This window comes from Rhinoraja longicauda, chromosome 9 (assembly GCF_053455715.1).
Source record: "Rhinoraja longicauda isolate Sanriku21f chromosome 9, sRhiLon1.1, whole genome shotgun sequence".
Lineage (NCBI taxonomy): Eukaryota > Metazoa > Chordata > Chondrichthyes > Rajiformes > Arhynchobatidae > Rhinoraja > Rhinoraja longicauda.
Window position 1 is genome coordinate 5,536,106 of NC_135961.1, and position 17,600 is coordinate 5,553,705.

A 17,600-nucleotide genomic window follows, 5' to 3' on the forward strand; every position below is an offset into this window, starting at 1 on the left:
TATATGTCTCAGTGTGCTGTGACGATGCACTTGTACTGTATCTGAGATGATTATCTAATGTGTTTCTAAGTGCTGTGTGGGAAGGAAATGCAGATGCTGGTTTAAACTGAAGATAGACACAAAAAGCTGGAGTAACTCTGCAGGTCAGGCAGCATCTCTGAAAAGGAATAGGTGACGTTTCGGATCGAGAACCTTCTTCATACATGTTGCAGATGTCTTAAGAGGGTATAAAAATAGACAGGGTGTCAGGTGCAGTGGAGATTGTAGCTTTCTCAACACCATTTTGGCAGTGCAGAGTGCAGAAAATGCCCTGATGAGAAAGAATTTGAAAATATCTGTTTACACATATTTTTTTTGGAAATTTACAAAGAGTTTGGAAATATTGGATTTGCTCCTAAATGATAAACTGAAAAAGTAATGGAACATTTGATTTTAAGAATTTCTTGTACAAATTTTCTAATAGGTATCGAGATGTCTTGAGAGGTCGGGAGCTTTTCTCTTGAAGGTTGGGAGGTGTGGGTGCCGGAAATGAAGACAGAAACGTTCTTGTTTTCAAACTTAAATTCCATATATTTAGTCTTTTCCAAAAACAGGTGAACTTAATTGTTTGCAGACAGGTACACAAAACCAAAACAGGTAGTGAAATCAAAACTGTAGCTTGCTGCCTTCTTACAAAATATAACTCAAACACTCTCCCTCTCCCTCTCCCTCCCCCTCCCCCTCCCCCTCCCCCTCCCCCTCCCCCTCCCCCTCCCCCTCCCCCTCCCCCTCCCCCTCCCCCTCTCCCTCCCCCTCTCCCTCTCCCTCCCCCTCCCCCTCTCCCTCTCCCTCTCCCTCTCCCTTCCAGTCGTTGTCTCTCTTTTTGAATATACTGCTTCCCTTCCCTTTTAGCTCTCTCACTGAGGCAATCAGCTCATCTGGTTCAGCTGGGCAGCAATCAGTGTCAGCAGCAATCAGTATCAGCAGCAATCAGTGTCAGCAGCAATCAGTATCAGCAGCAATCAGTGTCAGCAGCAATCAGTGTCAGCAGCAATCAGTGTCAGCAGCAATCAGTGTCAGCAGCAATCAGTGTCAGCAGCAATCAGTGTCAGCAGCAATCAGTGTCAGCAGCAATCAGTGTCAGCAGCAATCAGTGTCAGCAGCAATCAGTGTCAGCAGCAATCAGTATCAGCAGCAATCAGTTTCAGCAGCAATCAGTGTCAGCAGCAATCAGTGTCAGCAGCAATCAGTTTCAGCAGCAATCAGTGTCAGCAGCAATCAGTGTCAGCAGCAATCAGTGTCAGCAGCAATCAGGCAGCCCTGCTGACTATGGGTTTTGTAGTCTTTTGCTGGCAGCCATAATGGTTTGTAGTCCTTGTTGCATCCACTGGGAGGAAATGTATCTCCCCTCTATGACTCTACCTCTTATGATATCACAGTATCGAGAATTAGATGGGGGAGGAATGGAGAGAGAGGGGATGCAAGGGTTACTTGAAGTTAGGGAAGTCAATAGCCTTACCGCTGGGCTGTAAGGTGCCCAAGCAAAATATGAGATGCTGTTCCTCCAATTTGTGTTTATCCACCCTCTGACAATGGAGGAGACCCAGGACAGAAAGGTCTCTGTGGGAATGGGAAGGGGAATTAAAGTGTTTGGCAAATGGGAGATCAGGAAGGCCCAGGCGGACTGATCGAAGATGTTCAGTGAAACGATTGCCCAGTCTACGTTTGGTCTCGCCGATGTAAAAGAGTCCACATCTTGGACAACGGATACAGTAGATGAGGTTGGGGGAGGTGCAAGTGAACCTCTGCCTCACCCGAAAGGACTGTCGGGGTCCCAGGACAGAGTCGATTGCGATTCTTGATGAGACTCATTCAAATACTTAAAAGGAGACTTTAAAATGGAGTCTAAATGGGCCCATGAGTTTCTCCTTCTGTAACATTACTGTGAGATGCCACTTTTCTGAGCAATAAGACCCAACTTTTAATTTAGTTGTTTATTGCAGGTATTTCACGAGTTCAACGAGAAACGATTCCAATGTATAACACAAATAATATAGAGAGTTAAAGCAGATGTTGTTACATTAATTTTGTTCTGTTTTGTTCTGTCAGTGCGCGATCGAGTGAGATCTAAAATGGAACGGGACATTTTGGCTGAGGTCAATCACCCTTTTATAGTAAAGTTGCACTATGGTAAGTTTTGTGTTAATCGTTAAAGTCTTTGGTTCACTCTAACCATCAACCGGAGCAGAAGGCAGATAAATCATTCAAGTTAGCCTGGGTGCCTCTTGAAACTGTAAACTCGAATATATTACTTTTACGATTGGGCATGCTGGACAGAACGCCACAGGAGGTCCTTCTTCCCTGTGGCTATCAAACTGTACCACTGCTACCCCTTCTGTCGTGGGGTAGACTGACTCCCCCCATCCCAATCTTTGCACATCCCCAATCCGTTCCACTCATCACTTTAATTTCATGTTTCACGTATTTTATGTTTCATGACTGTTGGCAGATCATTTTCCCTCATGGGATAAATAAAGTACTATTGTACCGTATATTTAGATTCATTCATAAAAAAATGGCAGGTGGTCTACTGTAGATACCTTCAATCTTCCAATTTAGGTCACTTGAGAATCTCCAATTGTAATTACTCTATTGTCACCAGGCCTGCAGCAGCAAAGGATTGAATCTCTGAAACATCCTCCCTAAAACCTCTCATCTTGCGCTCTTTTGAGACACTCCTCAAGATCTGCCTCATTTGCCAAGCTTATGAACATCTGCCCTGTGTGCTGATGTGGCTGGGCCATTCAATTTTGTTCAACATTCTCCTTGAAACATGTTGAGATGTTTTACAATGTTAATTGCACTATACAAACTCATTTGTTCTTGAAGGAAATCAAAACTAATGCTCGAGGGGGAGATAGATCAGCCATGATTGAATGGCGGAGTAGACTTGATGGGCCGAATGGCCTAATTCTGCTCCTATCACTTATGACCTTATGATCTCTAGTTCCTTCCTTCACAGCTCTATTCGTAAGTCAACACTAACTTCTGAAACTGAAACGGACATCTGAAAGTGACTTGATTGATTGTAAAAACCTTCCCATGTCCTAAAGTTACAAAGACACCACATATCTTTGTCTGTGTTGAATGCCTGTAGAGGAACAATAAGCTCCCTCTGAACTGATGGCTTCCTTTCATTAGAGGGAAAGATAGATCAGCCACGATTGAATGGCGGAGTAGACTTGATGGGCCGAATGGCCTAATTCTGCTCCTATCACTTATGACCTAATGTGGGCAAATGAGATTAATGTTGATGGGCAAAACAGACAGCAGGTTATGCTGGGCCAAAGGACCCACTTTGGTGTTGTACAACTCTATGACCTCATTACATCTTGTCAGCCTTATTGCATACCTGACCTTGAGTTTTCATGTTTGAATTTGACCACATCTGGAAACAGAGATGGATCGATTGATAGATTCAGCGTTGAAATGCTCTTCGGCCCACTGAGTCCACTCTCGCCAGTTCACACCTGATCTGCGTTATCCCACTTTCACATCCACCCCCTACACGCCATGTGCAATTTACAGAACCAATTAACCTACAAAACCCCGTGCGTCTTTGGGATGTGGGAGGACACGGGAGCACCTGGAGAAAACCACATCATCACAGGAAGAACGTGCAAACTCCGCACAGATAGCACCACTGATGTGCTATCAGGATCGAACCTAGGTTTCTGGCACTGAGAAGCAGCAGCTCTACCAGTTGCCCCACTGTGCTGCCTTCATAGTTTAGAGATACAGCGTGGAAACAGGCCCTTTCAGCCCACCGGGTCCGCGCCGACCAGCGATCCCCGCACATTAACACCATCCTACACCCACTAGGGACAATTTTTACATTTGTCCAGCCAATTAACCTACAAACCTGCACGTCTTTGGAGTGTGAGAGGAAACCGAAGATCTCGGAGAAAACCCACGCAGGTCACGGGGCGAGCGTACAAACTCCGTACAGACAGCACCTGTAGTCAGGATCGAACCCGGGTCTCCGGCGCTGCATTCGTTGTAAGGCAGCAACTCTACCGCTGCACCACCGTGCCGCCCTCTTATTGTTCTCCCGCTATTTGTGCAGTCACACTTAGTCATTAAAATGCCCCTTAGTTAATAACTGTGGTCTCTTTATTCCATAAGACCATAAGACAGAGGTGCAGAATTAGGCCATTCGCCCCATCGAGTCTAATCTGCCATTTGATCATGGCTGATCTGCATTTCCCTCTCAACCCCATTCACTTGCCTTCTCCCCGTAACCTTTGATGTCCTTACTAATCAAGAACCTATCAATCCGCACTTAAAAAACACCTAATGTCCCGGCTCTCCACCACTTTCTGTGTCATTGAATTCCAATTATTCCACCCGCATCACCATCCCACCATCCCATCTCTGCAGAAATGTCACCCCCTCTGAACAAAAATAATTTCCAGCCAGAGTCCATTCTTGCTTTTCCTCTCAGCCAACCCCTTCATTCTTCTTTCTATTTTCCCCTCATTTAGTTGCAACGTGATTTCAAAAAAATCTTCTTTCCCTGCTTTCTTTCTTACCTGTTGATCAATTTCTCTTGTTGTTCTTTCCATGCTTAAATACTTATGAACGGTAATGATGAACCAAATTACAATCCAAATCAATTGGACGCCTCGTTTCTTCGCCTCTCCTGCAGCGTTCCAGACTGAAGGGAAATTGTATCTGATTTTAGATTTTCTAAGAGGTGGTGACCTTTTTACAAGATTATCCAAAGAGGTACGTGGGGAAAAAATGTAAATGTCTCCTGTTATATTTAATATGCCATTCGTGCTCACACCAAATTGTGCATTCAGAGTCAAAAGGACAAATATCTAAGGAAGGGCCGAATGGCCTACCCCTGCACCTATTGTCTATTGCCTATTGCCTGCTTCCTTTCTCAATTTTCCTATAATTCTATGCCTGGACTTCATCCCTGCTCTCTCCCCTGATCTGCAGTGCCTTCTCTCAGATGTTCGGATGAATGCAGGTAAACCCATGATACCAGTTCAAAGATCAGCAGAGTTCTTCCTGCTATCCTGAACAGTTAATTGCTCAATCAGCATAATTAATAGCATGTAGGGACATAGGGATTGGCTGGGAGAGTTTGAACCCTCGGATTGGCTAGCGATGTCACCAGGTGTGCCAGCGCGGGAGAGATAGTCAGTCTAGCATTGAACTCCGTTTAGGTAAGACGTTTTGTTGGTTGTCTACAGTTTTGAGTGTTGCGATTGTCACGGAGTTTTTGGACCATGCAATAAACTTCGTCTGCAACACCCATCCGCTACCAGACTCGCCACAAGCGATTATTAGATCATTACTGTATTAGTGGAAAGTGCCTTGTGCAAATTAGCTACACCTCATAGAGTGGATGTGGAGAGGATGTTTCCACTAGTGGGAGAGTCTAGGACTAGAGCTCATAACCCAAGAATTAAAGGACGTTCTTTTAGGAAGGAGATGAGGAGAAATGTCTTCAGTCAGAGGGCGTTGAATCTGTGGAATTATTCATCACAGAAGGCTGTGGAGGCCAAGTCAGTGGATATTTTTAAGGCAGAGATAGATAGATAGATTCTTGGTTAGTACGGGTGTCGGGAGAAGGCAGGAGAATGGGGCTACGAGGGAGAGATAGATCAGCCATGATTGGATGGGGGAGTAGACTTGATGGGCCGAATGGCCCAATTCTGCTCCTATCACTAATGACTTCTAATCCGGTGCAGTCCAGCACAAGGTGTTTACATCCAATTTATCAGCTCAGGCTGCCAGTGGCAGGCTCTGCTTCCCAGTTCATTGGCGGCCAAAGGGGTCAATTCAAGTTCACTTCCTGCCAGACCCTGTCCTTGCCATTGTTCGAAGCCACTCTCCCCGACTATCATCGATAAGCACAAACACCGAAATACATCCAGGAAATATTAAAGTGCAATATTAAGAACGTACCATTTACTGTGTAAGTTCTACCTGGCTTGTCTTACCAGAATGCAACTTCTCACATTTATCTATATACTAAAACTCTCGTTTGTTTGTTTGTTTGTTCCTGAACTACAGCCAAAACGGTACACGATAGTGCAACAATTTTAGGCCCACCTTACTCACCGTCGTCCCTTTGGTGATCATGAAAGAAGCTTCATTGAAATCGGTGTTATATTTTTAAAGTTATTCACATTTTAAAGTTTAAATCTATCTCCTAGGGAGTGAGGGGGAAGGGAGGGAGGGGGGGAGCTGGGAGGGAAAGGAGAGGAGGGAGGATAAAGGGGGTTGAGGGAGATGGGCTGGGGGGGGGTGGGGGAGGAGGAGGAGGGGGAGAGGGAGAGGGAGGGGGAGGGGGATGGGGATGGGAGGGAGGAGGGAGGATAAGGGGGGTTGAGGGGGATGGAGTGGGGGGGTGGGGGAGGGGGAAGGGAGAGGGAGGGGAGGGAGAGGGAGGGGGAGGGGAGGGAGGGGGAGGGGAGGGGAGGGGGAGGGAGGGGGAGGGGAGGGGGAGGGGAGGGGGAGGGAGGGGGAGGGAGGGGGAGGGGAGGGGGAGGGAGGGGGAGAGAGGAGGGAGGGGGAGGGAGGAGGGAGGGGAGGGGAGGAGAGGGTGCTGCACCAATGTAGGAGAGGTTTGGGCCCAACGGGTCCACTTGGTCTAGTCTCAATTAAACATCATCTGCCATTCTTCAGCCCAGTTGATTGAGACTCCTGTTGCAACTGTAGACAACTCCCTTCACGGTTGTAAAGTCCTCCACCTTTTATAAGTGTTAACAGCTAAAAATGTTCAGAATCTCACACACACATCAAAATTAAGGTGTTTCTTCGCATTGATTCCAACTGCAGTAGCACCAGTTAAATTGGCACAAGTTTAGCAGATACATTTCCCATCCTTAGAGTTGAAAATGATGTACTTGCTGCCCAGTGAATTCCTTGAGTAGTCCATCGCCAAGGCACAGGGGCAGGAGCAGCAAGGCTGATAAAGTGGAACATGGTGAACATATTAAATAATATAGATATTATATATTAAATATTAAATATCTCATTGGTGACCCTCAGACTGGCCTTGTTCGGACTTTGCTGGCTTAACCTTGTGCTAGGCGTTGTTCCCTTATCATGTATCTACACACTGTAAATGGCTCGATTGTAATCATGTTTTGTCTTTCCGCTGACGGGATAGCACTCAACAAAAGGAGCGACTAGGCTTGTATACACTGGAATTTAGAAGGATGAGAGGGGATCTTATCGAAACATATAAGATTATTAAGGGGTTGGACACGTTAGAGGCAGGAAACATGTTCCCAATGTTGGGGGAGTCCAGAACCAGGGGCCACAGTTTGAGAATAAGTGGTGGGCCATTTAGAACGGAGATGAGGAAAAACATTTTCGGTCAGAGAGTTGTAAATCTGTGGAATTCTCTGCCTCAGAAGGCAGTGGAGGCCAGTTCCCAGAATGCATTCAAGAGAGAGCTAGATAGAGCTCTTAAGGATAGCGGAGTCAGGGGGTATGGGGAGAAGGCAGGAACGGGGTACTGATTGAGAATGATCAGCCATGATCACATTGAATGCCGGTGCTGGCTCGAAGGGCCGAATGGCCTACTCCTGCACCTATTATCTATAAAAGCTTTTCACTGTACCTCAGTACACGTGACCATAAACTAGACTGAAATAATTCCTCTGTTCTGATATTCTACATGAAAAGAACAGATCTGAATTGATCTGCCTAGTTTTAGTGGGAGCGGGATGAAGGCCATCTTTCTGCTCCAGCTTCCCATTGAGTCCAACTGTGGATGGCAGACTTCTCTAGGCTTCCCAGCACTCATGCTGGGAAATCAGCCACTGAGCCTATTGCATCTCAACCACTTGTCATCACTGCTGGCCCATTCATTTCAATAGGAAGAAACAGCTTTGTGGAGAACCAGTAAAAATGGGAAATGTTCTTATTGAGAAACAAAACAAATTCTGGAGATGCTCCACATCTATATACTAAAACTCTCGTTTGTTTGTTTGTTTGTTCCTGAACTACAGCCAGAACACTGTACGATAGCGCGGCAATTTTAGGCCCACCTTACTCACCGTCGTCCCTTTGGTGTTAATGGAAGAAGTTTAATTGAAATTGGTGTTATATTTTTTAAGTTATTCACATTTTAAAGTTTAAATCTATCTCCTAGTGAGGAAGGGGGAGGGAGGGAGGGAGGGAGGGAGGGAGGGAGGGAGGGAGGAAGGGAGGAAGGGAGGAAGGGAGGAAGGGAGGAAGGGAGGAAGGGAGGAAGGGAGGAAGGGAGGAAGGGAGGAAGGGAGGAAGGGAGGAAGGGAGGAAGGGAGGAAGGGAGGAAGGGAGGAAGGAAGGATAAGGGGGGTTGAGGAGGATGGAGAGGGGGAGGGGGTGTGGAGGTGGAGGGGGGATAGGGGAGGGGGGGAGAGGGTGCTGCACCAATGCAGGAAAGGTTTGGGCCCAAAGGAGCCAATTGGTCTAGTCTGGAATAAAACAGAAAATGTTGGAAACCTTCAGCAGGGCACCTCATATCCATGAGAAAGAAACAGTGAGTGACTTTTCAACCAAAATAGGTGAGATTAGCAACAGACGTATTTTAATTCAAGGGTCGGTTTCAGTTCAGTTTAGTTTTTTGTCATGTGCACTGAAGTACAGTGAAAAGCTTTTTGTTGCATGCTAATCAGTCAGCGGAAAGACAAGGTATGTTAGTGGTGGCAGTATGGGGGTGTAACCGGAGGGAGAATAGTCAAGTCAAGTCAAGTCAATTTTATTTGTATAGCACATTTAAAAACAACCCACGTTGACCAAAGTGCTGTACATTTGATTAGGTTCCAATAGAAAAAAAATGAAAACATACAGTAGCACGCAAACAGTTCACAGCGCCTCCTCAATGAGCCTCAAACGCTAGGGAGTAGAAATATGTTTTGAGCCTGGACTTAAAGGAGTCGATGGAGGGGGCAGTTCTGATCGGGAGAGGGATGCTGTTCCACAGTCTAGGAGCTGCAACCGCAAAAGCGCGATCACCCCTGAGTTTAAGCCTAGACCGTGGGATAGTGAATAGCCCCAAGTCGGCCGATCTGAGGGACCTGGAGTTAGAGAGGGGGGTTAGAAGATTTTTGATGTAGGGGGGGGAGTGTCCATTTAGGGCTTTATACGTGAATAGGAGGAGCTTGAAGTTGATTCTGTACCGTACAGGGAGCCAGTGGAGAGAGGCCAGAATCGGGGTGATGTGGTCCCTTTTACGGGTACCCGTCAGGAGTCTCGCTGCGGCGTTTTGGACCAGTTGCAGGCGGGACAGGGAAGATTGGCTGATCCCAGTGTATAGGGAGTTGCAGTAGTCTAGGCGGGAGGAAATGAAAGCGTGAATGATTTTTTCTGTGTCGTCGAATTTGAGGAAAGGTTTGATTTTAGCTATGGTTCGAAGTTGGAAGAAGCTGGCTTTTACCACAGCGTTGACTTGCTTATCAAATTTTAATGCAGAGTCAAATATCATGCCGAGGTTTTTGACATGCGGTTTGACTAGGCAGGATAGGCTTCCAAGACTGCCTGTTATCAATTTGATGGAGTCGGGGGGGCCGAATAGGATGACCTCAGACTTGCTCTCATTTAATTGGAGGAAGTTCTGTGCCATCCAACATTTTATGTCCTCAAGGCAGTGTGAGAGGCTGTTTAAATTTGACTGGTTGTTGGGTTTCAGGGGGAGGTAAAGCTGAGTGTCATCGGCATAGCAGTGGAAAGAAATGCCGTGCTTTTGAATGATTTGGCCAAGGGGGAGCATGTATAGAGAGAAGAGAATGGGGCCTAGGATGGAGCCTTGTGGAACTCCGCAGGAGAGGCTAGCTGGAGCAGAGGAATAACTGCCTATGTTGATGGCGAAACTCCTATCTTTGAGGTACGAAGCGAACCAGCTCAGGGCAGTGCCATCAATGCCAACCGCGTACCGGAGACGGTCAATAAGGATGGTGTGGTCCACTGTATCGAATGCTGCGCTGAGGTCGAGAAGGAGCAGGATTGCACAGTCGCCGGTGTCGATGGCGAGAAGCAGGTCGTTGTGTACCTTCAACAAGGCAGACTCTGTGCTGTGGTGGGCTCTGAAACCTGACTGGAAACTTTCCAGGATGGTGTTTTGGTGCAGGTAGGGCACTAATTGGTTAAGGATTGCCTTTTCAAGGACTTTTGACAGGAATGGAAGTTTGGAAATGGGTCTGTAGTTGCTAGGCAAGGTGGGGTCTAGGTTAGGTTTTTTCAGTAGGGGCTGGACCACCGCGTGCTTGAAACTGGTTGGAACAGTGCCAGTGGCCAGAGAACTGTTGATAATAGAGAGGATGCTGGGACCAGCTATTGCAATGACATCCTTCAGAAGGGCAGTGGGGGCAGGATCAAGGGGGCAGGTTGCAGGTTTCATAGCGGAGACAAGCTTTGCAAGGGAGGATAGAGTGACGGGTTGGAAGCAGTCCAATTTAGATGAACAGACTAGTGAGACAGCTAGGTCACGGGTGGGAGGGGAAATGTTCATTCTAATATTCTCAACTTTGTTGGTGAAAAATTTAGCGAATTCTTCGCACTTAGCAGGGGACCCAACTAAGCTGGTACTGGGGGCGGGACATATGACAGAGGTAATTGTTCTAAATAGGACCTTGGAGTTATGAGAGTTTTTGGAAATAAGGTCGGAGAAGTATTGTGCTCTAGCAGACTTTACTGCTTCCTGGTATTTGAGAAGATTGTTTCTCAGAATTTCGAAGGAAATTTGAAGCTTGTCACATTTCCATCTCCTTTCTGATTTTCTGCACTCTCTTCTTAGGGCTTTGGTGGTGTCATTGAGCCACGGCCGACCTTTGGGCTTAGGCTTTTTCATTTTAAGGGGAGCGATAGAATCCAGGATGGAAGAGCAAGTGATATTAAATAAAGAGGCGAGATCCTCAGTGCTGAGATGGGGGGGAGAGGCCTCAATAGTGCAGATGTTGGGGGCAGCTGTGAGAGCCTCGGAGAATTTACTGGCAGTCAATGAATTTATGTCGCGGGAGTAGCGAACAGGGAGATGAGATTTTGCGGGAGATAAAGGCAGAGATGCGTCAAAAATGATAGCGCTGTGGTCCGATAGACAGGCTTCAGTAGTTTCAATGTTGTTGATTGGGAATCCGGACGATAACACTAGGTCGAGAGTATGGCCTAACTTGTGAGTGGGTCCCGTGGTGTGAAGAGTCAGATTGAAGGACTCAACCAGGTGCATAAATTCACTCACAAGAGGCTTAGTGGGACAGCAAACATGAATATTAAAGTCACCAAGAATCATGATCCGGTCAAATTTGGGCAAAATGCTAGAAATCAGATCAGCAAATTGGGTGATGAAGTCCTTATGCATTTTTGGTGGGCGATACACAAGAACAATTAAGAGGGGATAGGCTAGGCCTACTTTAATTAGTTGCACCTCGAAACTGGAGAAATGATCAGCGTTCAGGAGGCGGCAGTTGAAATGTTTCTTAAACACAGTGGCTAAGCCCCCACCGCATCCGGAGAGCCTAGGCGAGGTGAAGAAGTGACAGTTATCAGGACAGAGTTCCACGAGTGGAGCAAGCTCACCAGGGTTAAGCCAGGATTCTGTGAGCAGTAGGAAGTCCAATCCACGGGTGATGAAGAAGTCGTTGAGGATGAAAGTCTTGTTTTGGAGGGATCTTACGTTGATCAGGGCCACTTTAGTAGGGACAGTAGGGACAACAGGACAATAGAGGAGAAAGAGAAGCAAAACAAAACAGATGTGTAGGAAGGAACTAGTTTAGAGATACAGCGCGGAAACAGGCCCATTTGGCCCACCGAGTCCGCGCCGACCAGCGATCCCCACACATTAACACTACCCTACACACACCAGGGACAATTTACAATGATACCATGCCAATTAACCTACACACCTGTACCTCTTTCGAGTGTAGAAAGAAACCGGAGATCTCGGAGAAAAGCCACTCAGGGGAGATCATGCAAAGTCTGTTCAGGCGGCACCCGTAGTCAGGATCGAACTCGGGTCTCTGGCGCTATAAGGCAGCAACTTTACCGCTGCGCCACCGTGAAGCCAGTGTGAAGGTTCAGCAGCTGTCAGGCAAGCTGGGGGTGGGTCTGCCTCTCCAATCAACTGGGAATCAGCTTGCAAATTGAAGTTAGTATCCAGGAATTTGCTATGAGCATCTGAGGATCCCCACTGAAATCCCTCCTGCCCGATCCAACAATAGCTTGTATTGTAGCGATTTCCAACAGAGTCACATTCCTTCTCTCCAGAGATGCTGCCTGTCCCGCTGAGTTACTCCAGCTTCTTGTGTCTATCTTCGGTGAAAATCACTTGAATGGGAATTTCAGATAATTATTAGCAATCTCTCTGGGAGCAACATTAATCTTTGTTGCGTGTAGTCCTAGCTGCCAGAGGAGGTAGTTGAGGCAGGGACTATCTCAGCGTTTAACAAACAGTTAAACGGGAACATGGAGAGGACAGGTTTGAAGGGATTTGATCCAAACATGAGCAGGTGGGACTAGTGTAGATGGGACATGTTGGCCGATATGGGCAAATTGGGCTGAAGGGCCTTTTTCCACACTCTGCCACTCTATGACTACATGACTAATGAAAACTGAAACTAATTTTAATTATATCCATTGCAGTTCCCTAAGAATACTTTAAAGTATAATGGCGTTAATTATTTTCAATTCATATATTAATGTTTCACTGTTTATATGTTCCAAATCTTTAGTTAGTAGTCTGTGAATTTTAACAGTTGATTAGAAGTGCTACATCTTCCTTTCTGATTTGATTGTTTAAAAATATTCAGCTAATGTTTTAACTTTCCCCCTGAAGGTGATGTTTACAGAAGAAGATGTCAAATTCTATTTAGCTGAGCTCGCCTTAGCGTTGGATCATCTCCATGGCCTTGGAATCATTTATCGAGACTTAAAACCGGAAAAGTAAGAGATGTTTCTTTTCTCAGAATGACAAGATTAACAGTCATGATGGTGCAAAATTCTTGCTTCCTCCACTCCTGCCATGTTAACATGTGGTATTCAACTGTTGTGCAGTGTTAGGGGATCTTATCGAAACGTATAAGATTATTAAGGGGTTGGACACGTTAGAGGCAGTAAACATGTTCCCAATGTTGGGGGAGTCCAGAACAAAGGGCCACAGTTTAACAATAAGGGGTAGGCCATTTAGAACGGAGATGAGGAAAAACTTTTTCAGTCAGACAGTTGTGAATCTGTGGAATTCTCTTCCTCAGAAGGCAGTGGAGGCCAATTCTCTGAATGCATTCAAGAGAGAGCTAGATAGAGCTCTTAAGGATAGCGGAGTCAGGGGGTATGGGGAGAAGGCAGGAACGGGGTACTGATTGAGAATGATCAGCCATGATCACATTGAATGGCGGTGCTGGCTCGATGGGCCGAATGGCCTACTCCTGCACCTATTGTCTATTGTCTATTGTTAGAGTTGCTGTCTCAGAGCGCCAGAGACATGGGTTCGATCGTGACTATGGGTGCTATCAGTACGGAGTTTGTACGTTCTTCCGTGACTTGTGTCGGTTTTCTCCGAGATCTTCGGTTTCCTCCCACATTCTAAAAACATACAGGTTTGTAGGTTAATTGGCTTGGTATAAGTGTAAATTGTCCCTAGTGTGTGTAGGATAGTGTTAAGGTGCGGGGATCGCTGGTTAGTGCAGACTCGGTGGGCCGAAGGGCCTGTTTCCGCGCTGTATCTCTAAACTAAACTAAACTGCATTATGTTGTGTTTCAAATAACGCCTGTGATGAAACTTCTTGTCTATGCACTCATGTAGAAGCAGTTAAATTTACAGATTGATAACACATATAAAATGACATGCATACATGACACAACATATTTAGTTTGGTTTAGTTTAGAGATACAGCGTGGAAACAGGCCCTTCGGCCCACTGAGTCCGCACCGATCAGCGATCCCCGCACATTAACACCACCCTACACTCATTAGGGATAATTTTACACTTATACAAAGCCAATTAACCTACAAACCTGTAGGTCATTGGAGTGTGGGGGGAAACCAAAGATCTTGGAGAAAACCCACGCAGGTCATGGGGAGAACGTACAAACTCTGTATAGACAAACATCCGTAGTCAGGATCAAACCCGGGTCTCTGGCGCTGTTAGACAGTCGCTCTCTCACTGCACCACCACGTCATTGTGATAAAACCATTTGCTACCAATTGTTAATCCGAGAGTGCTACTGACCACAGGAAGGCAAACGTCTGTCATCGTTGGCTCCCTACCAATGCAAATACATCTTTGTGCGTTGCTTGACTGGTAACAATCAGCCTGAAACAGTGGGATTTCATTGCTTTCTAAAAATAAACGTGAAAAGTGCTGAGAAATCTCCAGGTCGTGAGGCAATTTGATATTTAACACAAACCTAAGAACGAGAAAAAGTTTTTTGTTGGGATGGTTTCAATTGAACACACAGCATGATATTTCAGGTTCAAGCACTAACCCATCCAGTAAACTAGTAGTTTGTACGACAGATTATATTCCTTTTTATTTGGGAGATTTGATCTTTTCGTCAAATTTCAGCATTAGCTTCACTTGCTTCATAGTTAATGAGGAGACACCTAAAACTGCTGCCTTAGTAATATTTCCATGCTTCCATAGAAGTAACACTCTTTGGCCAAGACTATGTGGGGTATTTTGTTTTCCGCTCGCAGTGTTAAATGTCAAAAAAATGTATTATTTTCCAAATACGCCATACCTGACTTGTTTCTGTCGCAGTGAGAAGTTTATTGCATTGATTTTTTAAATTATAGGCTTGGAATTTAAAAAAAAGATTCATATTAAGACTTTATATATTATGGTAACTTTTCCACGATACCAATATTTTCTTTTATCTTTTAAAAAACTGGGATGTTTGAGCCACATACTGATCATATCTGGATAATAATACTTCGACCTTAATGCTTTGCCTTTCAATGGCAACATCTACATACTAAAACTCTTGTTTGTTATCTTGTTTGTGACTGAACTTCAGCCAAAGCAGTACACGATTGCGCGACAATTTTAGGCCCACCTTACTCACCATTGTCACTTTAGTGATAATGCAAGTAGTTTTATTGAAATCGGTCTTATATTTTTAAAGTTATTCACATTTTAAAGTTTAACAGGAGGGGAGGAGGGAGGGAGGGGGGAAGGGGGGAGTGGGGGAGAAGGGAGAGGGGAGGGGGGGGTGAGGAGAGAGGGGAGAGGGGGGTGAGGAGAGAGGGGAGAGGGGAGAGGGGGAGGACAGGGTGCTGCACCAATGCAGGAGAGGTTTGGGCTCACTTGATCTAGTACATCTTAAGATTTTCCTTCACAGAGAACTCTATTCAATGGGTCATTTATAAATATTTCAATATGTAAATATATAATTAAATTTATAAATAACTATATTCTGGGACGAGAGGTCATAGCCTCAGAATTAAAAGACGTTCTTTTAGGAAGGAGATGAGGAGGAATTTCTTTCGTCAGAGGGTGGTGAATCTGTGGAATTCTTTGCCACAGAAGGCTGTGGAGGCCAAGTCAGTGGGATATTTTTAAGACAGAGACAGATAGATTCTCGATTAGTGCAGGTGTCCAGGGTTATGGGGAGAAGGCAGGAGAATGGGGTTAGGATGGAGAGATACATCAGCCATGATTGAATGGTGTAGACGATGGGCCGAATGGCCTCATTCTGCTCCTATCACTTATGACATGATCTTATGATATATATATATATATATTGTGTGTATGTGTACTGTATAAAGTTCATCCCCTGCCATAAATAGATCACAGGTGCAGTGATTGATGTTCTGCTTCAAAAAATGCTTCAAAAAACAGAAAAGAAAAGGTTTTATATATGAATTGCTATAATACCCAATGTTGTAACGTCATTGAAGTAGTGAATCTTAGTCACCGTTGAAATATGATAATTATTAGATGCTGGATACAAATTACATGTTTCAACAAAGAGCCAAGTACTTATTCCTGGTACAAGTCCTGTGTCAGGTCTGCTGTCTGTTTCTATCCTGATTTAGACTGTAGACTTTAGAGATGCAGTGCAGAAACAGGCCCATCAGCCCACCGGGTCCACGCCGACCAGCAATCCCCCCATACACTAACATTATCCTCCACCCTCGGAACAATTTTGCCAAAGCCAATTAACGTACAAATCTGTACTTCTTTGGAGTGCGGGAGGAAACTGGAGCCCCCGGGGAAAACCCACCCAGGGAGAAGAAAGAGAGCATGCAAACTCCGTACAGACAGCATCTGTAGTCAGGATCGAACCCGGGTCTCTGGTGCTGTAAGGCAGCAACTCTACCGTTGTGCCACCATGTCCCTACCAATTGTCGATGAACCTGCCATATTTCCACTATTGACAATCTTATTTCAGTCTTGGCGGCTTGTTTTAAAGCATATTATTTTTGTACAATTATCTTTCTGTCATTTGAATTCAAATACTGGTGGGAATGAGCCTCTGAAGAAGGGTCTCGACCCGAAACGTCACCCATTCCTTCTCTCCCGAGATGCTGCCTGTCCCGCTGAGTTACTCCAGCATTTCGATTTGAACCAGCATCTGCAGTTTTGTTCCTACACTGGTTGGAGTGAGTGGACTCGGCTAAACACTTTTGCCTCTGGACACATTTCAGAGGTTTCTAAGGCCAGTGTCCTGGACCCAGTCAATTTTAGTTGCTTCATCAATGACTTTTATTGCATCACATCAGAAGCAGAGATGTTTAGTTTAGTTTAGAGATACAGAGCGGAAACAGGCCCTTCGGCCCACCGGGTCCGTGCCGACCAGCGATCCCCGTATATTAACACCCACTAGGGACAATTTTTACATTTACCAAGCCAATTTACCTACAAATCTGTACGTCTTTGGAGTGTGGGAGGAAACTGAAGATCTCGGAGAAAATCCATGCAGGTCACGGGGAGAACGTACAAACTCCGTACAGACAGCACCCGTAGTCGGGATCGAACCCGGGTCACCGGCGCTGCATTCGCTGTAAGGCAGCAACTCTACCGCTGCGCCACCGTGCCACCCTGATGATTGTACGGTGTTGATTGATGATTATACAGTGTGATCCTACTCACAACTCAAACAATGAAGTAGCTCGTTCCTGCACGCAGCGAGATCGGGACAACTTGAAAGGTTAGGCCGCTTTGCACCATGTAATATTGACTTCACCATTTCCCAGACGATGTACATCTTCAATACCCAATTCCCCTCAGCATTCAAATGCATCGCCACTCCTGAATTTCCCATCATCAACATCCTGGTTCACCATTGCCAAGGGATTTGCCTCAGGGCATCTCAGAAGCTGGGTATTTTATTTCAAGTGTTAGTCCTCCCAAATTCCTGAAGCCATTCAATGACCCACAAACCAAAAAGCAAAGGGTATAATGAGTACTTTAAGGATGAGAGCAACTCTCATGATCCTAAATATCAACGTTATTCGGGCTTAATCGAAATAGCTTGCTTAATTGTCACTGCATTCACCCCTAAACATTCACTACTCAACCACTAGTTTCAGTTTTGGTTTATTGTCACGTGTACCGAGATGCATGGAAAGCTTTTGTTGTGTGCATACCAGTCAGCGGAAAGACAACACATGAT

The 17,600-nt window shown here is 45.5% G+C and overlaps 1 protein-coding gene across 2 annotated transcripts in view; it reads left to right on the forward strand.

Annotated features, from left to right (window-relative positions):
- LOC144596889 (ribosomal protein S6 kinase alpha-2) overlaps positions 1–17,600 on the forward strand; it is a 170,189-nt gene that overhangs the window by 67,004 nt on the left and 85,585 nt on the right. For both annotated transcript variants that reach the window (XM_078405755.1, XM_078405756.1), the window contains 3 exons: positions 2,089–2,169; positions 4,688–4,767; positions 12,821–12,927. In XM_078405755.1, coding sequence (XP_078261881.1) covers positions 2,089–2,169; positions 4,688–4,767; positions 12,821–12,927 — 268 coding nt within the window. The remainder of the gene's footprint in view (positions 1–2,088; positions 2,170–4,687; positions 4,768–12,820; positions 12,928–17,600) is intronic.